Genomic DNA, 22624 nt, shown 5'->3' with positions numbered 1-22624 from the left:
TTAAATTAGTTTAAAGTATATTATCACTTGTATAAAAAATAAAATAAAAAAATAAAAATTGAAAGATAACAGAAACCAGTCATTTTCTAATGTGTGGTTCTTTTTAGGTCATAAATTACCAAGGGATATCTGGATGCAGAGATGTTGATCAAACTTTTTTCGTGCACTCAAAACCCAAGCCATCTAGAAAGATGAGGTTGCTGGTTTAGGACGTAACAAGAAGAAATAGAGAGATTTGAAAGGGCCAAAGGTATCTCCCACCAATAAGATTGAGAGCACCAAATAATTTTTTTGCCTAGATAGCTAGTACATGGGGGCTTTAACCTAATTAACTAAACAAGTGGTTTGTGGGTTTTGGTTAATGGGTAGGGTTCTGTCCAAGTGAGGAAAATGTGGCAAATCTAATGCACCTTTTTAGCATGTTGATTATTTAAAAAAAGAACAGGGTTTCATTGAATTGTTTATGTGTTTGATGGGTAGGTGTTTCGTCATGGAATGGGACCACTGAGAAGGGATTTGAATGGGATGATGACACAAACAGTAGGAGATGGCTGTGTGGAGAAGAGGCAGATGGGAGAAAGGGAACACTGAGAGACAATTACGTGCTCCACTTACAACCATTTAATTTGTATCCTTTTCGCGCAACAGAGAGAGCTTTGGCTCTTTCTTTTCTGCTCTTTCTGTTTCTGTTTCTGTTTCTGCTTCTGTTTGCTGCTCTCTGCCCTCTGCCAGATCCCACCAGCCCAAACAAGCAGTGAATCAGAGAGCAAGTTCAACCTTTTCCCTCCCTCCCTCCATTTGAGAGAGAGAGAGAGAGAGAGAGGCATCAGATTTCATTTGTTTCCATGCATTTTGAGATTTTATTACTTCCCTGAAACCCATAACCCGCCCATGTCAGATTCCATGTGTACCCAGGCAACAAAACCAATGGACCAAAATAAGTGCCAAAAAAAAAAAAAAACTCAAATCAAAATCCAAAATCCAAAAATCCATAGAGCTTCATTTACAGAATCATCATACATAAAAACTATTATTTTTGTTATTATGGTTTTTGTCATATTCTTCTGTCACACATTTAAAATGACTCACGGGTCATTTTCTTTTTTGGGTTGCATTATTTATGCACGAATGGTTATTTATAGGCAAATGGCTATTGCAACCATCTTTATCCAAATGCAAAAAAAAAATCCCATTTCGAATTTTGGCATCTTAAATGGGAAAGTGGGTCTCCCAAAAATGCAAATTCCACCAATTTTGCAGCAATAAGAAATGGTAGTGACAAGTTTGTACCGTCATCAATCAAACACAGTTTGCACCAACTTGTGCTTCTAGTGGGGCTACAGCAAGCAAGCAAGACCCAGAATTTTTATATACAAATACCAATGCAAGTTTGGGAAGAGGATTTTTGTAATGACAGGACCTGTTGGGATTTGACATTAATAAAGATTATATTCCTCTAAAAATCGAACAAATTCACTGATTCTATCCCTCTCATCAAAAGCTTCTCCCTTTCCGTTCCTGGAAAAGTCTGATATGCTTAAATCTCATCTATAGCAGAAATGCAAGTAACATCATCTACAGTGAAAGTTGTGCCATATGTTTATGTGTGTGCTTAGTATTTTATGAGCAAAAACCCACCATGCTTTCCAATTAGATTCTGCAGACATTCCTCAACCTAGTTCAATGATCTTACTAATATGCTAGTATGGGAACATAATTCTCTCCCTTTTTCCACCCATGCCTCCATTTGCTGTAATATAGCTAAAACACAGACAATTCGCCGTTGAAGATTTAGAAATATAGCCACTCAACTCACATCAAGCAATGCTTGTGCCCCCTCGAGACACCGCCCGAACCTCCTGTGAATGGTTGTAATTCTAAAAGACAGAAAAATAAATTGGCTAAATTTAACATGTCCAAAAGTTGGCTAGATTTCAAAAAATTTCCTGTACCCACCCAAGAGACGGATATTTTTATTCTTTTTTTCAAACACTTCTCAGAGGCCCGATTAGAAAACATTGCATGGGAACACTCAAAGCAAACAAGTTCCATAGATACTGATAAAAGCAATGAAGGCAAGAATTTATTCCAAGGTTCGGATACAAAGTAGAAAAGAAACTTAAATTATAAAAATAAATAAACAAAAAAACATAACAGAAAAAACATAAACCCATCAAAGGAATGACCCAATCTTTCCAACAAAAAAATTTTAAAATCAGCGAATAAAAGACATGTCTCTATCAAGGTTTTAATCAGTACAATTCACATATTCACTGTTGGCCACCAAGAACATTTCGCCATATTCATACAACAAATTCATGCATAAAAACGCATGAGATTCCAATACCTCACAATCAAACCACCATCGCACAATCAACTTTGCCTAGAAAGAGAATTACGATATTTTCATGAGGAATAATTCTCAAACAGCGGAAACATATCTTTGGTTGGTAGGGAACTAGTCTAGGAGCAATTTCGGAATCTACAGCTGAGGCTTCACCTACTTTTCCATGGCAATTTGCCACAATCCAGCAGATGGGACTGATTTTCATTGAAGAAATTCTCCACTAATTGTAGATAACTTGTCTCATCAGGCACTAGTGACAGCTATTACATCAATGTACTTGCCAGCGTCTGCGAAAGATTATCGCTTTATGACTAACTTGTTTCCCATCACACTTCTAAAAACGAGAGGTCTAACATCACCCATTGCAAATGGACTCCCAATGTCTAAACAAAATTATGATTCTGACAAAGGGATTTCATCAAGTGCTCAGCAGGAGACGGTCCTCAATTTCAAATAGGAATTATATATATTGAAGAAGCTCTGATGTACAATTTGCTGAATGGAAGCACTTCAAGTGGAAGTTGAGCTCAACATCCATATAATTGCTGCCAGGACTTTCAATTATTTGCATATCTAAAGGGAAAAACGGAAAGCAACAAATTTCCAGGACAAAAGAAAACTCAACTAATTGACTATATTAATCAATAGCAACAAAACATCTATTTACAATTTTTTATTACTTATTGAGATTTTACCATCTTTTGGACAGAAAAGTTTAGCAGATAGTAGATACAACAAAATACCTCATGTGAAAGCTCTGGGCTTCTGAGGAGCAGACCGCGGAATAGCCAAGATGGCCAGCAGCCCTGCGGCTAAGGCTGCAACTGCTGCCACGACAAAGGCTGGAGAGTTTCCACCACCAAATAGCTGATCCCATGGTCCACTTCCCAGGGATACCACCACCTGTTCACAAAAACCAAATATCCATGACCAAAGTCGGTTGTACAAAAGATAATAGATGTAATTTTATAAGAACCATATTGCCAAATGACTTGTTATTCACAAAGAACTGCAAGGGAGTTCAATCCAGTGGTATTGACTTAATAAAAAACAACTAAACAATTGAGTAATTGATCTAATAAGGGAAAGTCTTGAAGAAAAAAAAAAAAACGAATGCACAAATAAGAGTCTTTTCAACGCATGCTCTTCAGTTCAGGCTTCAATGCTTGCATAAGGCACTAACCTATACCAGAACCATCACATCCTTGCAGCAGTATGAGGGGTTTCGTTTCGTGGGTGGTGTTAGTTCAGAAAGATTTGCTCCCAAAATGTCATAGCGATGCAGGACGGGTATGACCTAAATTTATTAGTTTCCTAGATTCTCTAGTTTTCCAATTTCTAGTAGGATTTCTACTTTTCCAGATTTCCAGATTTCTAGTTTTATGTTTCCTATTTTATTTGGGTTAGGATTTATGTTTAAGCAATGGATTTTTATCCTATTATTTCTAGGTTTTAGTTTGCTATAAATACCCCCATGTAGTTCTTTAAAATTCAGATTTCAATGTTGAGTAAACATTTTCTAGAACTCTCTGATTTCTGCACTTTCTTTCGTCCCTTCGATCTATATTTTCTTCTCCTCGATCTCTGATATTCTTCTTGTTCTACTGTTCTGCCGTTTCTTTCGTCTTTCAATGTATATTTTCTTCTCCTCAATCTCTTATATTCTCCTCTGTTCTATTGTTTAAATGCTTAATCTAATACATACGGGCTGTATTACATCAATTGGTATTCAGAGCCTCTTGCTCCGCCGCTGTTACTCTGCTTCATTGCCTCTACTTGTCATCATGGCTCCCAACATCACCGTTGCCAATTTGGCTGAACAACATAAGGAATTCAAGGAAAAAATTTTTGCGGATGTCACCAAATTGGAAAATCAGGTCATCAAATTGATGGCTGATCAAAAGACTGAATTTTCGTCCATGTCCAGACATTGCCAAGTTACAAGCTTCAGTGATGCTGCTTGTCAACCACATCACAACCTCGACTCCTGAGCCATCCTCCACATCCGCTGTTCTATCCGGTTCGTTCACACCTTCCCCACAGGCTGGTCTCCTTCCCCATCCGTCTATGGATCCCAAGTTCCCAGGCCACCTGGGCCTTCCATCATCTTCTCTGGGGACGTCTATGGCTCGATCTCTTATATTCTTCTTTGTTCTATTGTTTAAGTGCTTAATCTAATACCTAGGGACTGTACTACATCACATAGTAGACAAAAATTCCAACATTGTTTCACACAATAGTACAATGTAAGGGTGCAGAGTTTCAAAGTGATATTCCGTGGCCATGTTCATGAAATGGTGTTGCTTTTTTTTTCAGAGTTAAAAAGGCTTGAGTTTGAATATTCAATTCTTAAACAAAAAATATCCAACAGAACTTCAATGTAATGCTGATACAAAATTTCACCAATACCTAGGCTCAAACCAAGGCACACATTTGGAATGTTTTGTTGCCGGACAGTATGGAAAATTATGCAGATTTTCAATCTGAACTATTTATCAGGCCCAAACTTTTTTGACATGCAATCCTTATTCAGAGTCTGGAAAGGAAGAGCAACTATATGCATTTACGCACATATGTAAGTGTATATACACACACACACACACACACACACACACACAGAAGGTAGTGCTACGGGGAGAGGAAGAGCAACTATAACGTAGGTAGGTACCAATGCTTAGGAAAGATATCATAACATATGACTTGAATGAAAGTGCAGCCAATGACAAGACAGGACGGGGATTAGGATTCATATAGCCGACCCCAAATAGTTAGGACAATACTCAGTTGTCAACATATGTGCATGTATCTCTTAATTTTGGGTTGACGACTGCAGAAGTGTAAAATAACCTCATACCATTACGTATTTCATGTTCATATAGTACCCGCACAGAAGCATGTGCATGCATTGCTGAAAGGAAAAAAGAGTGTCCCTACCTGTGGGATTACTATTGCCAGATTCAGTACACCCATTGATAACCCTGCAAGAACCAAGCATCAATTTAAGAAGTCCAACTAAAAATCCAATGAACATTTTGTAACCACACCAACTTCTGTTACAGATATGCCCACCTTGGCCAAGTCCCAAAGACTCGATACGAGAAGAAATCAAGGCGTATGGAACACTGTATGTGATCTGCAAAAATATTCAGGCAATGTAAATTGGATTCATAAACTGAGTCCACACACAAAGCATAGTCAGTCCCATAATCATTGTGCAGTGAAAAGGACATTCTCTAAGCATTATATACTTCCAATGCTCCCAAAAAGTTCAAAAACCAAAAAAAACCAAAGGGGACCTTTTCTTAAACAAAAATTTCTTGCTCGATAGGTCAAATGAATGAAGATCAAGCCTTATTTGTTCTGATTTAAATCCTTGATATTTTTTTACTCTCAACTAACAATCATAAAATAAACATGATTCTTTTTCTCACCATTAGTCTGCTCATTAAAGTTCGTAAACATGGATTAAATATAGTTCCAACTGTTTTTCCCACAAGTTATTTTATTGTAGCAAAGAAAAAGGATGCGCCCCTCTTAAAAGGTCTACTTCCCATGTTCCTCCCGTATCATTCTCATTCCTCCCCTGTAAAACTTTAACCGTGTATGCCTTCTAACAGCTAATCAAACATTGCCAAATAGGCATGCATTGCATTCAACGAGCTAAGTAAGCTTACCGCCAATGGAACACCAAGAATTGCAAAAACAACCAGTGCGGCTATCACAATGCCATCTGGAGGCGAATCATGGCCCACAATGCCAATACCCTTGTTCACATATGTAATAACAAGCATTGTAAGAAAGCAAAGAGTCATGAGAAAGTTTGAAATCCCCCACACGAAACCAGCCCCCCATTTCCTGCAAAGCTTCTCCATAAGCACCGAAGTTATACCAAGAACAACTGAGTTCAACATCAGACCAAGAGCACCCATTCTAACACCTGTATTATAATTTAACCCTTCATTTGGCTTGCCACCATAAATCTCTCGACCCATCCAATCGGTATCAAAGAGAAGAAATGGAAACCACCCGATCCAGTTTAGAGCAATAACTAGTAGGATTATCCATATAGACCCTGAGAAATATCTAAAAGTCCCAAAAAGTTCCCAGAGAAAAGCTTCTTCAGCATGGCTCGACTGTCCTGGCCCTTCCTCAGAAAAGGGTGTAGTACTGTTGCTTGAACTCAGAGGTAATTCCTGAGCTGCTGATATGCTTACACACGTAGTAATTACAATGAAGGCAATGTCGACCAAGAAAGCAGACTTGAGATTTGCACAGTTAATATTGCATGCAGGAGTAATTGAAAATGGAAAAACCTTGTACAAGTAACTGAATGATCCAGTTGCATAGCCAAGAACATTACCAACCGCCATAAACAGAGAGAAATAAGCATTTGCCACTCGAGTTCTTCGATAATCCTTTGCTAACAAAAGAGAAAATATGAAAAAGATAAGTGTTACTGGTTGTTAATTTTGAAAGTCCGATCTTTCAGCACATTAAACTTGCAGGTTGCTAATTAATGCTCCTCAAAAGAATCAAGCATGATCCATGCATCAACAATCTCTAGTTGTTCCTTTCATTGTGAATATCACATAGAGAACGTTAGATAGCAATTTATCAATAAATCTCTATTCACGTAGGCATTATCCATTCTGTGAAATCAAATAATGGTGGTCTACTTTCAGGGGTACAAGCAAAGGTAATCAGGACATGGTTTCTTTGCAGCAATTTGGAATTCATTAATTACAGACTCCTGCCTTCATAGTCTTTTGGGAATTATGACCTTGGCTAGCAATCAAAATTCTAGCCTTTGCAGACACAGTCTCTACTTAATAGTTGTTGTGGAGGTCTGTTCATCTAGCGCATAGGCGAATAGAAATACAATTGTGACCATTATTATTATGTATTCTATTAAAATATGCATACTAAATACTACACCCTAAGGCTTATAGCTACCCTATGGACATAAAACAACCTAAAAAATCCATAAGCATTAGTGGATCTTGAGTTATAATTTGCACAGCCAGATCAAAATCTCAGGCTTGCTATAGCACACAGAGGTTAATGTATTCATATTAACTTTTAAGAACAGGTCCAATCAAAAACACAATTACTCAAATGAATAATGGAGAACCATTTAATATCACTACTGGATCTGAATGAGATACATGATTGCTTCTCATTTTTCACCACAGGATATAATTTATGAGTTTTCAACGGCATTTTTCACAAAATATTAATTTGTAATTAACAATCATGCAAAATATAACAGCCACAAATTTCTTTAAAATTCTTTCTCAAATTTACTATAAGTTGACTAAACAAGAACGATAAATATCAAAATTGAAGTTCCTAAAATTACAAGAACGAGAAAGAAAAAGAGAAAAAGACTCAAATTGAAGGATCGTACCAGTGAGATCAGCGAGGAGAGCTCTGCAAGGACCCTGAGTCACATTATTGGCCACGTCCAGAATCCAAAACCCGAACACGAACACGCCAATGGCTCTGGGCCTGACTCCGCCGCCTCGATCGCCGAGCAAGTACCCGATATCGGCGGAGTATCCGATGATGAGAACGGCGACGGCGATGCAGGCAGCTCCGACGACTATGAAGGGCCGCCGGCGACCGAAGCGGCTGTTGCACCGGTCGCTCATGTGGCCCACCAGGGGCTGGACCACGAGGCCCGATAAGGGCCCACACAACCATATGACGCTGGCCCAAGCGTGAGGGATTCCGAGCTCTTGAACGTAGGGGGTCAGGAGCGAGAGCTGGAGAGCCCACCCGAATTGAATTCCGCATGCAACCGACGCGACCCGGAGGAGCTGCCGGAGCGGGACTCGGGTTCGGACCGCGGGTCGGGTCCTGGCTCGGTGCCGGTCTGCTTCTGGTGCTGGCATGCCGGCCCCCCCCTCTCTCTCTCTCTCTATTTATCTATGTAGAGCTCTGGAACTTTCTCTCTCTAGAACTGTAATCGGAGTTTCTCTCTCTAGAAATGATTGTGGTGAAAAGGAGAGAGAAGGTGGCGGTTTTCTTTGGCCGCGGGAACGTCAGGTGTGAAGTCAGTTGGGAAAGTGGAGTGTGGGGCGAGAGGGAAGAGAAGTGGAGAGACGGAAATGCCCTTGCTTTTTTGTTGAATTTATGAAAATGCCATGGATGTGGATGCAAGCCGGGAACCTGATGGCAAATTATGATTGGATGGAAGTGGAGGGCAAATTGTCGGTTTGGATATTTCCATTTTCGAGGGCCGTCTTTGTTTGAAGCTCGACTGAACTGACAACCTGAAGTTTGCACCGAAAGGCTAAATGCTAACCATATAAACAATTAAAGATATCTTGCAAGCATTTCTGTGAAATAAACCACAAAACGACACGAGGTTTCAAATTCGATTTCTTTTTTCTTTTTCTTTTTTAATAATATTAATATTAAAACGATACAGATGCATATAATTGAGATTAATTAGTCGTTATTGATGTTTCGCTTTGTTGCTTATATAATAGTATAGACATATGAATCTTAATAAGGCGTTTGTAGTTTAAGTGATTAAGAGCATTTATTTGTGCATCTAAGGTAAAGGTGTCATACGGGCCGTGTCGGGCCGGGCAATCCCATCTAAACTCGTCTTTTAACGTTTTCGTGTCGAGCCGATCCATTTAATTTATCGAGCCGTGCCGCCCATTTAGTAAAATCATTGATTCCGGCTCAGCCCAAAGCCCATGTCCATATTGAAAAGGGCCGGGCTCGTGCTCGTGCCATACTCGGGCACAAGAACTAATCCATTTAATTTGAATTTTTTTCACTTCATTTTTTTTTTCCACTAGATAATTCAAATTATAAACATTAAAAATATAATTAGAGGCAATGAATAATGAACTATTTGAAAACATTAATCAATCAAACATCCAAACAATATGAAATGACGGATGGCAAAAAGTGTCAAACCCTACAAAGTCCACTTCAACTTTTCATCTTTAAACAACTTATTATTTTATATGTGAAATAATGTCTTACTTTGATTATAAGATAAGCATATATGTCATATATACTAATTAGATATCAAGTCCAATGTTGTTTAATTAATTTGTAATTGATATGTTTAATTAATTAAGGACCCAAGTAATTTCCCTAAAATGAAAGACATCAAATATATATTTATGATTTTAAAAAAACATATAAATAATGACATTAGATGTCAAATTATTGCATTTTGACTTTTGAGAAAGAAAAAAATGTTAAGTGGGCCGTGCTTGGGCTCGTGCCATGCTTGAAGCGTCTTTCGGGCCCCATCGGACCTCATTTTTGATCCCGCCCGTCCCGTTTGACACCTCTAATCTGAGGTCTTAGGTTCAATTCTCTCTCTCCTTTAATATCGCTTGTATTAAAAAAATGATATATCTTAATTAAGAATAAATAAGTTCCATAATTGAAACAAATAAGAACAAATGAAAGAGTCATATAGATATAGTTGAGACAAAATTATACAACTTTTATATGATGCATTTAGTATTAGTATTGTTCTTTGAAAATTGGGTAGGCAACAAACAACTCAAAACTCACAACCACACATGGTTAAGATATGTGTTTAGGAAGAAACTGGATACACATGGTACTAATAATATACCTGTCTTTCAATAGAGGGCTGGGGGGTAGGGTGTTAAAGGATATTTAACAATATTTAAAATAATTTTTTTTAAAAAGGTGCGTTTATACTTATTGGGCAAGTATGCCTTGTCGGATACTTTGTCTGATATAAAAATCATAGGAGTTCTATTATTGCACACAGAGAGTGTGTGTGTGGGGTTAACTGGGTAGGCACAAAAATCCTAGGACCAGGCCACCTATTTTAATTCAATGATACGCTATTTAAATACACATCTCAATAGACCTTTGTGAGTACCTGATGTTGACAGCATTGACAATTTGCTCATAATACTGGAAAGTGAGAGGTAGGAATTTTGAACTCATTCTTCTTCTTGCAAGGCCACACAACAAATTTTCACATCTGTTTTATCTCAAAGTTATATTGGATGGGATGGGAAAGATTTACACAATGGTAAAAGTTTGATTATAATTTTACCGCTATAGCTTGGTTCTATTTTCACTTAGATCCTTATAGCTTAAAAATTGACCAATAAGGTGATTCAAACTCAGGTGCTAAGCATAAATGTGAATTATCTGATCATGACGTTTACTATATTTTCACAAACTGTTCAGACATTCCCAGTATCCAGAAAAAAGATGCTGGTATAATATTCTTCAGCACAAGAAAATACAGTACAAGTGCTGTATTTTTGCTACATAATTGAGTTCGGTGGATAAAATACCTACTTCCAAGTTCCAAATTGTAATCAAGCATTTCTTCCTTCTGGCAATGTAATCTAACAAAAGATTAACATAGAATACCATGCTTGATCGAGATTTTCCAGTACATTTCAGTTTGCAAATCACAACAATTCAACATTTACAAGAACACAGTGATACTGATACATCATTTCTAATTTTTAAAATGATTACAAGCACAACAAAATTAACATAAAGAAAATCCCTCTAAGCAGATGTATTGCACAATTTGTTTCCTCACAAATTTTTACTGGAAAGATTGCTGAATAAAAAGAAAAAGAATGTGTTTTATTGAAGATGCTAGAAATGAAACCACAGATAAACATAATGACCAACTTCTATAAAACCTCCCAGGAAAAATTCCATTGAAAACTGCATAGCCTGAACGTGTGTGCTAAAACACCAAGCATTCATCCCATTCATATTGTTATGCACTGACACCTAGGACATGACTTGAATGGTGTATAATGTTAGGTAAATGGGATTTTATATAATTACCAAGAAAGTAAAGGACTTTTAATGAAATTTTGGTAAAGTTGCACTTGTAAAAACAATTCTTATATCCATTTTCACATTCCCCTCCAAATGCATCTGCCACCACAGATACTTTGATAATATATATATTTCTAAAGTTCAAACAACTAAAATAATAACCAAATAACAGGACTAAATGCATGTAAAACACTTAAAACAGTTTCGTACAAAGCTTTTCCATGAACAGAAAAATTTAGAATAATTCCCAGACCACTAGGGTCTGATTTTTTCTCTTGCAAACCAGCTTCAAGAAACTAGTCTCTATATTTTCACTCTGTTCTCTAGCTTGTTGGGCCATAATTTCATCACTACAACTTAAGGGCATGATGTTTAAAAAGAATGCATTCATGCAATCCCTGAAAGACAGTTCTTTGTTTTTCTTTTTCAATTAACTTCTCCCTTAAACCATCAGGAAGGCAAGCCAATACGCTTGGGCCATAATTTCATCACTATACAACCTAAGGGCATGATGTTGAAACAGAATGCATTCACACATTCCCTGAAACCCAGTTCTTTGTTATTCTTTTTCAATCAACTTCTCCCTTAAACCATCAGGAAGCCAAGTCAATGCACTTCATGTGGATGAGATACAGCAGACTAGGGAATAAGGAAAATCAAATAATTAACATAAAATATATAGCAATTTAAAATAATATCAAGATTTCGGTAAGTGAGAGAGATCAGTATAATCAAAACTTTTCATCTTTATTTGGTATTTTAACTAAATCAAAATCATTGGCCAAAAAAAGAAGGTTCACTTCAAAACAAAATCATCAGACAGACAGGAAAATTCAAATGCCTGTTTCACAGAGCATAGTCTACAAGTAACACAATACATACGGTTTCCGAATACAATAAAGCAGAACTCTCATGAAGAACACTGAACCACTAACCATTTTCTTGAGAGAAAGGACACTGAAAAATTATCAAGAACACCACTCCCTGGCATTCTGGAACATCCGCAACCATGGACTAGGGCCTTTCTTGTCCACATTCCACTGCTTGGGATACCAAGGAAATTGCCACATTAAGAAGCAACGCTCTGGATGAGGCATCATGGCAAGATGCCTTCCATCAGGGGAACAAATAGCTGCAACTCCCAAAGGAGAGCCATTGAGGTTAAAAGGGTAAAGTTCTGTCTCATTACCATCATCGTCACAATATCTTACTGGTGCCAACTTTGAATGAAGCATACGATCAAGAACACCATCATCAGGGAAATATGCTCTTCCCTCACCATGGGCAGCCCACACACCCAATGTACTGCCCTCCATTCCTCTGAACATTATAGCCGGTGAGTCCTTTATTGTCACACTGGTGAATCGGCATTCAAATCGTCCCGACTCATTGTGAATGAACCTCGGTTGTGAAGGGTCCCCACCACCACCAAGCACACCTCCAATCTGAGGACCCGGAACCCACCCCAAAAGAGCCATAAGCTGGCATCCATTGCAAACACCAAGACTGAAAGTGTCTGGGCGCTTGTAGAACTCCTGAAATTGATTTAGAAGGGGCTGATTAAATCGAATTGATGCAGACCAACCTTTTGCAGAATCAAGCACATCAGCATAGCTAAAACCTCCAACAAACACAATTCCACGGAATTCATCAAGTGATATGACTCCATTAAGGAGGTCTGACATTGTGACATCCCACGGTTCAAAACCAGATGCATAAAATGCCGCAGCCATTTCTCTGTCCCCATTGCTGCCTTCTTCTCGAATTACAGCCACTTTTGGTTTGCAAGCTATGGTCATGTACTTTTCATCTGTGAAAGAAGGAGTGAAAGACAATCCCCATGAAGGCTCATGCCTATCTTTCAACCCTTCTTTCTCTGAATCCACACAAGAAGCCAATCTTTGAAACTTTTCCAGCTGAAAACTAGTTTCCTCCCACAGGTCCCTTAGGAAAGAAGTACTCTCATTCAAGTGAGTTACTCCATCAACTTTTAACTCTATTGAGGGTGCGGCAGTTACTTTTCCAATGATCTCAGCAGAAATACCATCACTCTTTAACTTTTCCATAACAAGATCCAAGTTTCTCTTGCTGACCTCGATAATCAGACCAAGTTCTTCAGCAAAAAGTGTTTGGAAGAGGCCCTTCCCATGTGAAGTTAAGTCAAAGATAATGCCATGGTTCCCAGAAAATGCCATTTCAAGGGCACAGACCAGTAGCCCACCATCACTGATATCATGGCCAGCAGAGATCAGTTCATCATCTAGAAGGACCTGAACTCCCTCAAAAACCCTCTTAAGATAAGGAACATCCTCAAGGTCAGGACAGTCATTTCCAATTTGGTCAAAAGCTTGAGCAAGAGCAGACCCCCCTAATCGCCGCTTTCCCTTTGCCAAATCAATGTGAAGCAACACACCATCATCTCCAAGCTTCAAATCAGGGGTTACTGTTTTTGTTATGTCAGGACAAGTGCAATAAACACTGATTACAAGATTTCCAGGAGACTTAACAACCTCACCTGCAACATGGGCTGCCATTGAAAGACTATCCTTTCCCCCATCAATAGCAATACCAAGTTTGATCATAGCGTCTGAAAGAGCTGTAGCAGCATCATACATGGCTGCACCTTCTCCATCAAGCTTGGCTGCATACATCCAATTCCCACTTGCTTTAACATCAGATAGAGAAGTGACCTTTGCCCAAACAAGATTTGTGAGTGCTTCTCCAACAGACAATCTCGCCATTGCTTTTGGATCCAGCAAACCTTTGATTGGCTGCTCTCCAATAGCACATGCACCTCCAGTCAAGTCAGTAAAAGTCTGAGAGATTACTGCAACATCAGAGAGAGGAATTTGCAGGGGCCCAACAGTTTGCTGCTGCGCTACAAGACCTGTAACACACCTGTCTACTTTTGATGTCAAAAAGCGCTTTGAACAGACAGATGGAAGTCTCAATACCCTACTAAGCAAATCCATCACTGTGATTCCTGGAGCAATATCAAGTGACTCTCTTGAATCAGTCATCCGGTGGAATTCAAAGGTTTTTTGTGGCATATCACCAAGTACTTTCTCAAGCTCCAAATCAACGGCAAGAGGAGGGGGAGGGAGTCCACTTGAATGGCATCTTTGAATAGCGAAGCTATCAATTAAAACAATACGCCCCTCACCATTTATACTTCCAATAACAGCCATCGAAACCCTCTCTCTTTCACATATTGATTGCAAAAGATCGCGGCTTTCAGGCTTCACCAAGATTGCATCTTGCTCCTGATATTCTGCACCCCATATCTCCAAAACAGACATTGTGTGATCACCAACTACAATTGCCCGGATATCAATCTGACCACCCTTTGGATAAATGATTTCCTTAACAACATTGCAGTTTCCACCAGCTCCCTGATCATGAATGCTAATGATTGGATTATTCTCCCCCATCTCTATGCAGGAACGAACCACACGATACAATTTTTGAGCCATCTCCGCATCTCCACGCTGTACAGCATTAAAATCAAGCTCAGCATCATTTTGACCACTAACCATGCTTGATGCAGCCCCACCACCCATTCCAATACGATAAGCAGGGCCTCCAATCTTTACTACCAACATGCCAATGTCAGGCTCTCCTTTTGATATATGGGTGTGATCAATCTGACCAATGCCTCCACTAAACATGATTGGCTTCAACCATTCTCGTCTGTCCCCACTTGGGAGTCTCATTCCAAAAGTTCTAGTGTAGCCCTGAATCAAGGGCTCACCAAATTTGTTACCATAGTCTGATGCACCATTGCTAGCATCTATTAGGATCTGTAGAGGTGAAGCCAAATTCGATGGATATGCAAAAGATGAATCTTCCCAAGGGGCATAAGATCCCTCCATATTGAGATTCCCAACACAATAACCAGCTGTAGCTGCTACAACATAAGAACCCCTTCCAGTTGCATGGGTGTCCCTGATTCGACCTCCAGCACCTGTCTCTGCACCAGGGTAAGGTGCTACAGCACATGGGAAATTATGGGTCTCGGCAGTAAATAAAATATCAAGCTCACGATTAGCTATGTTCAACAGACTTGTTGAACCTGGCTGAACTGGTCTCATTTGCTTCACACGAAAGCCCTTTATTGCACTTGAGTTATCCTTGAACCCAATCACAGAATTGTTTGGATTTGCTTGCAGAGTGCTCTTCACAATTTGCATTAGAGTTCTATCCATTGGCTGTCCATCTATAATAATTTTACCAGTAAAAAACCAATGCCTGCTATGCTCACTATTGGATTGTGCAATATCAAACAGTTCAACTGTTGTCGGATTCCGCTTGATATCCTCCCTGAACAGCCTAGTGTAGTATTGGAGATCTTGCTCATCAAATGCCAAACCCATTTCCTGATTAATCTCCTCCAATGCCTTTCTACCTCTCTCCATTACAGGTATACAACGAACTTCTTCCGGAACCACACTCGTTTCAAAGGAAGTGAGCTTCTGGGTATAAACACACTCAGTCATCCGATCATGCACCATTGCAGCAAACTCATTAACTTGATGATCAGGCAATGTACCTTTGCTAAACAACAAGTACCGCCTCGACCGTTCCAAACGAGTCACCTCTGACAACCCACATGCTTTACAAATTGACACAGCATTAGAAGACCAAGCTGTCGTAAACGACAACCGAGGCCCAACCTCAACGATCACTGTATTTAACCCATCCTGCTTTTTCTTTTCAAGAAAGCTCTCGGCCCCAAAATTCTCAGGCTCATAAGTCTCCTGAAGAAGCCACTTAAGAACCGAAAGCTTTTCACTAGAAAGCTGCAAATCAAGCCCAATGTTGAAACACTGCTCAGTTTTCAAACCAACTATCTGATTCGAAATTTTCGTCTGAACTGTCTTGAGAAGCTCGGATTTTGCACTCTCCTGAATTAGTGGGACACGATAAAAATGAATAACTTCCGAAGCAGGTCTCTCAATCAAGCTTGATTGCTCATCTTTCGACACGCTTAGACCACCAGAAATAACAGCTCTGGGCTTTTGTCTACCACGACAACTCAATAAAACATTCTTTTTACCAAAACCCAGTGCTGAACTGCGACCCTGAAGCTTGCCCCAAAGGACATGACTTCTTTGTTTCACAGAGTTTCTATGCAAGAACAGGCTTTGCCTATTGGTACCCTGAAATGAATATTTTTTAAACAAAAAGAAAATTTTCAAAAAAAGTCACTTTCAATGAAGAGTTTTCATATGATGTTACAATTTTATAGGAACCAAACAAGGATAATGAAGATTACGAACCTGTAAGAACTCAGCAGCCGTTATTTCCCGAACACCAGCCATCTCCTCGACCTTTAAGGAACTGAAAAGAAAAAAGAAACTATCAAACGCATTGATTAACAATATTGAGTTCAAATTGGAAGAAGACAATAAACACGAAAAAAAAAATTGCAAAAAAATGCTTACCTTGGAGATGAAGTTGCAGGAAATCGAAGAATAAGGAAGATCAGGGGTTGCGAGAGAGAAAGAAAGATTTCGGAAGATTTGGGAGAAGGTGGCGCGAAGGAAAATAGGGCTGAGAGACCCCAGAGTAAAGTCCAGGGATGTTTTGGTAGAGGAGGCGAGGCTGCTTCAGCCTTAAGCTTGAGAGTTCAGTTCAGTCAAAATAAAATTAAGAAAAAGGTTTGTTTTTCTTTTGTAATAAAAAAGGGTTTGATTAATTAAACGGCGCCACTGGGATGAGGGAGTACGGTGGGAGCCCACAGCCTTTGCATCAGGTTAGCTTGGTTTGGTTTTGCGGGGTGAACTTCTTATCAATGAAATTGAAAATGGGAAATGTTTATTCCCGTGTTTGGAATTAACTTTTTAGGAATGAAATCGGATATAGAAGATGTTCACTATCGTGTTTTTTCGTGTTTGGTTCGTGAACCATTACCCATTAGAAATGAAAAGTTATTAAGCTTTTCAATAATACCATTTATTTTTCTATTTAAAGACATTAATGAAAAATGAAATTCGAAAATTAGAATATGTGTAATTTAGTCCCCAAAAAAGTGCATTAAATGAATTATGGCTTCCTTTTAAATTAAGAATTTGATTTTTCTAACATAGTTTCATAGGTTTCCCGGCATAATTTAGGGATTTGTTTTTAGTGAGTAAAAATCATAGAGGTTCACTTTAAATTGGGGCATTGTTTCAAATTAAGGTTTTTTTTCTTTCCCAAATTCAATTAAGGACTTGGTTTTTCGAAGTTAAATTCATAGGTTCATAACCTAATTTAGGGCAGGTAGTTAATTTATTCCGTGCATCATTACTCCATATGGTGGGTGGAATAACATGTCTTGACGGACTCAATAGGCACACAACATGCGGCCAACAACGGTGGGAAACCAACCACTCACACCAATAACTCTTCTCTAATTACTTATCAATCTAAGTGCATCAAGGGTTCTTTAGCTCGCACACACCACATCAATGTGCTCAAAGGCTCACTTGTCTCTTGTTCTTATATCTTCAGTGTCACTTTAATAAAATTCCGGATTGTCTATATTTCAAGTCATCCTTCAAAGGTTATTCGTGAAAAAAAATAATTCAAAGTCGAAAGTTGTTTTAGTAATCTAAAAGGTATATTCCATTTTAGACAGTGAGTGTCGTATATATTCCGTCATTGAGGTTTCACAGAACGTGCTTGATTCCTTACCAAAAAAGGAAACAAAGAAGATTATAGCAGCAGCCGAAATAAGTTGGTTGCAGACCATCCTCCTTGATTCCTTCAACGCCACCAAAAACCCTATCTCTATGACAATGTCGGTTGCGGGGGCCCACACGAATACAAAACCAGAAAAATCATCCAAACAAAACCAAGCAAATTTAGAGCACTTGAATGTCTCCCATGGTGCCAAATACGCCTCTCTGACTGCCTGACCCCTCTCTTCCCCTCCACCTCTGTTTTCCACAGTGCCACACCACCGCACTACCACACTCTAATGTCATCTTCCAATCCAAGGCATCCTTCAAAGGCACAATATATATACACACACTGAAAAGAGGGATCTCTCCATAAGCTTATTTGAGAAATACTCATCGATAACTCATTTCTCCTAGTATTTCATTAATTCAAATCCGTTTATTTAGTAGATATTCAAAAACTATCTATTAAAAAAAATACTTCAATATCCGTTTTATACCTTTTCAACACAGTAAGTCCAAAACCCATAAGCCCAAAATGAATTTTATATAATTATTCATTTCCTCTTCCCAAGAAAATCACCTAAATAAACAGATGACATACCATTCCCTTCTTCTTTTCAAGTCACTCTGGTTGGCTCCGCTTCGCTTATTGTCTATCCCCTCAAGGACATGGCCGCTGCTGCTGCTAATCCAGCAAGAAAGCGGTTCATCGCGTTTCTTGGGGGCTGGTTGGAGCGTCAGCAAACCTTCCTCGATCAGCTCCTTCGTTTGGTGGATTTACCCAGCTCAGAGAACAAGGCCCACCAACAGAGGCATTTGATCGAACAAGTTCTATGCCACTACCAACAATACTTCTCAGAAAAGGCCCTGACCGCGGAGGAGGACGTTTTCGTTCTGTTCTCTCCGCCGTGGCTGAGCTCGTTCGAGCGGACCATGCTCTGGCTTGCTGGGTTCAAGCCCTCATTGGTGCTGCGCATGGTGGACAGCTCGGTGGAGGACTTGACGGAGGAGCAGGCGAGGAAGATGGAGGCGGTGAAGGGCGAGACGCGGTGGGCGGAGAGGGAGCTGTCGGAGACGATGGCGAGGATACAGGAGAGCGTGGCTGCGCCGCCGATTCTAGCGCTGGCGAGGAGGGTGGGTAGGCTGATGGACGGCGAGATTTCGTCGCTGGATTTGGCAATGGAGACGCTGAAGACGGCGATGCTGGGGGTTTTCGAGAGCGCCGACGGGCTTCGCGGGTCGTCGGTGAGGAAGGTGGTGGAGGTCTTGAGGCCCGAGCAGACCGTGAAGGTTTTGGCGGCAGTTGCTCAGTTTCAACTCGGAATTAGAAGGTTGGGGTTGCAGAGAGACTCTGAGCAGCAGAGCTAACGTTGGCATTTTGGCATTTGGATGGATCATATCATCAAAGCTTTAAATAATTTCTTTGTGTTTGGGGCCTTGATTGAGTTTGAGAAATGGCAAATTGTATTTTAGGCCCAACTGGCCTTTTTCTCTTTTCCTTTCGTTTTTTATTTGCTTTTTTCTTCTTTTATTTTCTACTTCCCTGAATAAGTAGATTCAGTTCCTCCAGGGTGTTTAGCAAAACATCATCTACTGGGATTTTAAGTATGATATGGTATGTTGTTACACGTTAATTTCAAGGTCGATATGTCATATTATTATTATTTTTTTTTGGTGGAAGTCGATATGTTATATTGTTAGACGTTAACTTCAAGTCTAAAATATTATGTTATAGAAGCTAACTTCAAATTTAATATTTTGCTTTAGCCGAGCGTGAGCTTGAGTAATATTATTAGAGTTGAGTTTGAGAACTTTGGTATTTGGCTTAACTTAATTCATTTATACCTTTAAATTTGGCATGTTATGTTATCAAATGTTAAATTTACAATTGAGTAAATGAAATCATGCAGTAATTTCTTTTATAGATAAACAAAACAGGCCATTAAAAATAAAAATAAAAAACCTCTTGTAGATATTGAAGTGCGTGCAGAGAGGTTAGTATTTGTTAGGCAACAACTGCCAATGTCAACCAACATGTACGTGGAGCTTGTACGGCCATTTAGGCGCACAATAGACATTTTTAATCCTTTTATTTAAATATGCAATAGACAACCAAAATCTCCTTGTTGCAGGAATTATATATAATAGTATGGTCCTAGATATGTCAACAACACAAAAATATGATCTCAGAAAAACTTGCTATTCCTTTCGACCAACAAAAAAAGAAATACTTACTAACCCAAATCCTATTTACGCACATAAATTGGTCCATTGGAGATGAAGCCCTCCTTGCCATGAAGCCTTAAACAAGGCCCTTCGACACAATGTTGGGTTTATAGTTCACTTAATACCCATGCGATGAGAGTATATTAAGGGGTTCAATCTAGCCGTCAAATGTTGAGGAATTTATTGATCGAACGAGAATTATAAATTCCCTCATTATAATCCTTCAACATAATCCCTTATTATATAATCTCAATGCTCTACCTGAGCATGATAAGAATTTTGAAGTCAGGAATCCAAGTAGTTTTGGAAAACTACTGGACATTTTGGAAAATGTCAAAGGAGAGAGAAATATTTTTAAAAGAAGCCAAAATGGACAAAAATGCCCTTATTTATTTTTGGATTTCCTAAGAAATCCAATACATTTGTATGTTTTTGGTTTGATAGTTGATAAGTTTTTCTGTATTTTTTGGAAAAATTGTGGTTTTTTTCGAAAGTAAAAGTTTTTTTTATGACTAAAACCTAAATTTACTTTTTGGATACTAGCTTAGCCCATCATGCATAGTAGAGATTTTAGTTAGGCGAGGTTTGTGCAAATATGTCCATTCATACAAAAAATTGTCAATGCATCCATTTTTGCGTGGTCTCCAGATGAGCCACTCACCAAGATCTGCGGATTCTGAAATGTGCAAGTGGAACCCAAATGGTGATAGCCCAATGTCATCCGGGCTACCTTAGCTTATAGCTTATGCCAACTTTCAGGCTGAGCGGGCCTTGCACTAAAGTCCAAACATATGTATGAAATTCCATTATCACCATCGATCAAATGCAAATGTGAGTTAGGTTAGTTAGTCAGAATAGTGAGTCAATTTGCTTGCACCTTAACTCGAGTGCCTCCTCGTAAATTAGATTAATTTAGAGTATCTTAGATTATCACTTGTATAATAATAAAAATAAAAAACTATGATAAAGGGTTGTGCATTGTAATTATATAGTTTTAATGAACTATGATAAAGTTAACCATTATGTTATTGAGCTCAAGCATGGCTTATTGTCAAGTGGGGAAGGGAGATCTTGGGGTACACATTAGTGGTTTCAACGAGGATATGGCTTTCATACTTTGCCTATAGATATATGCTTCACCCAGAAACAATAATCTGTTGTAATGATACAAGCTGCAGACATCGAGTTTTCTTAATAGTTACTTCGCATAGGAGTAAAATTGGACACTGTTTTCTCAATATTTTGAGGGAGCACATTCAAATTTATGTCATTATAGTATCAAATGCCTCATCCATTTTTTGTGTGTAGGGTCAGGCATCGGCCATACTGAAGCCTACAAGTGAAAAAGGTCCAAACTCTCTAATTTTATCATTTGCACTCTTAACTCTCTAAAAACGCTCTCAAAGCCTCTATGTGATTGTAACGCTATGTTCATATAGTGAAAAAACTTTAAAACGAGCAAGTGACGTAGCCGGATTTAGTAAATCATGTTATATTGTATGTGTTCTTGAGAAATATTTTTGCTCACCACTTTAACCCAATGTGTACTTTCACCACACTTAACATGTGTTCATGAGCATAATCATAATTAACTTTTTGTTTTGTATTTGTGGAACCGTAGTTATGCCCGTGTACATATGTCAAGTTTTAAGAAAGTTGATAAGGATACACTGTGGGTTAGTGTGGTAATAAAAAATATCTCGTGTTCTTGTGTCATTTCTCAGTTTTTAACCTCCTTTATAAATTTTATACATAAATTCGTCCTAATATTTCCATAAATAATACCTTCTGACTAGGATTTAACTCAGCAAGTTACCTAATTAAGCATAAAATCTGATTTATTATACTAAATACCCTCAACTAAGCCATTATTGTATTTTGTATATAGGAATCAAAGAAAGAAGATTGTATAAATGACTGTTGAATTTGGAAAGATCTCCAAATGGTTGTAATGGATGTAGGAATTAATTTTGAAACCATTCCGGTTTGTTTAAAAAAATGTTTATGTTATTTTCCATGACTAATAATCCACTTTATAATTGTTTATGAATAAAACTATACATACTAATTATGTTAAAAAGAATTACTTGATGGTATGAAAAGTGTACATAATTATCTATTCTAATATACCTACATTATACGCCACTATGTACTTACAATTAGGTTTTAGGTATTATATGTCATCCAATGTACCTACCATTTGAATAATATACCTACTACAAATAAAGTACCTATTATTTATCTAAATAATGTACCTATATAAATAATATAGCTGAATAAAGTACCTATTATTTGGTAATTAAATGAACCTATTTTCTCTCTCCAAATAACTTACCTATTTTTTTCCTCTAATAATGTAATTTTTCATAGGTACATTATTGGATATGTAATTTATTGATACCTATATTTTATATACAAATTTATAAATAAACCCAATCCTAGATATGGTATATTTTTTGGGTGTGTTTATAAGCAGCAAAAACATTTTATATGTATATATCATAAGTACATTATTGATAAAGATTGGCAATCAAAAGATTGAAATGGGGTGATTGAT

The 22624-nt window shown here is 38.3% G+C and overlaps 3 protein-coding genes across 5 annotated transcripts; 1 reads left to right on the top strand and 2 right to left on the bottom strand.

Annotated features, from left to right (window-relative positions):
• Window positions 1-2192: 2192 nt before the first annotated feature.
• On the bottom strand, window positions 2193-8547 carry SUT4 (sucrose transporter 4). 2 transcript variants are annotated; one of them, XM_008220940.3, is made up of 6 exons: window positions 7755-8547; window positions 6022-6767; window positions 5417-5480; window positions 5282-5325; window positions 3091-3250; window positions 2193-2892 (listed from the first exon to the last, which is right to left on the bottom strand). In XM_008220940.3, exons 1-5 carry the CDS (start codon window positions 8239-8241, stop codon window positions 3092-3094), a joined length of 1500 nt encoding a protein of 499 aa, XP_008219162.1. In that variant the 5' UTR covers window positions 8242-8547; the 3' UTR covers window positions 2193-2892; window position 3091. The 2 variants fall into 2 exon arrangements, with proteins under 2 accessions (XP_008219162.1, XP_008219164.1); XM_008220942.3 differs by having other exon boundaries at window positions 2193-2920; window positions 7755-8541.
• A 3354-nt stretch (window positions 8548-11901) lies between these two features.
• Window positions 11902-16892, bottom strand: LOC103319406 (putative phosphoribosylformylglycinamidine synthase, chloroplastic/mitochondrial). 2 transcript variants are annotated; one of them, XM_089046621.1, is made up of 3 exons: window positions 16618-16892; window positions 16453-16531; window positions 11902-16332 (listed from the first exon to the last, which is right to left on the bottom strand). In XM_089046621.1, exons 2-3 carry the CDS (start codon window positions 16492-16494, stop codon window positions 12142-12144), a joined length of 4233 nt encoding a protein of 1410 aa, XP_088902747.1. In that variant the 5' UTR covers window positions 16495-16531; window positions 16618-16892; the 3' UTR covers window positions 11902-12141. The 2 variants fall into 2 exon arrangements, with proteins under 2 accessions (XP_088902747.1, XP_008219161.2); XM_008220939.2 differs by having other exon boundaries at window positions 16453-16513.
• A 1323-nt stretch (window positions 16893-18215) lies between these two features.
• On the top strand, window positions 18216-19501 carry RAS1 (RESPONSE TO ABA AND SALT 1). Its single transcript, XM_008220938.3, has one exon. The coding sequence runs from the start codon at window positions 18511-18513 to the stop codon at window positions 19207-19209; it is 699 nt and encodes a 232-aa protein (XP_008219160.2). The 5' UTR covers window positions 18216-18510; the 3' UTR covers window positions 19210-19501.
• Window positions 19502-22624: the final 3123 nt, after the last annotated feature.

This window comes from Prunus mume, linkage group LG2 (genome assembly GCF_029339155.1).
Source record: "Prunus mume cultivar Tortuosa linkage group LG2, ASM2933915v1, whole genome shotgun sequence".
In the NCBI taxonomy this organism is placed as follows: Eukaryota; Viridiplantae; Streptophyta; class Magnoliopsida; order Rosales; family Rosaceae; genus Prunus; species Prunus mume.
Note: the sequence above shows the minus strand (reverse complement) of the source record. Positions and strands in the feature narration are given on the sequence as shown.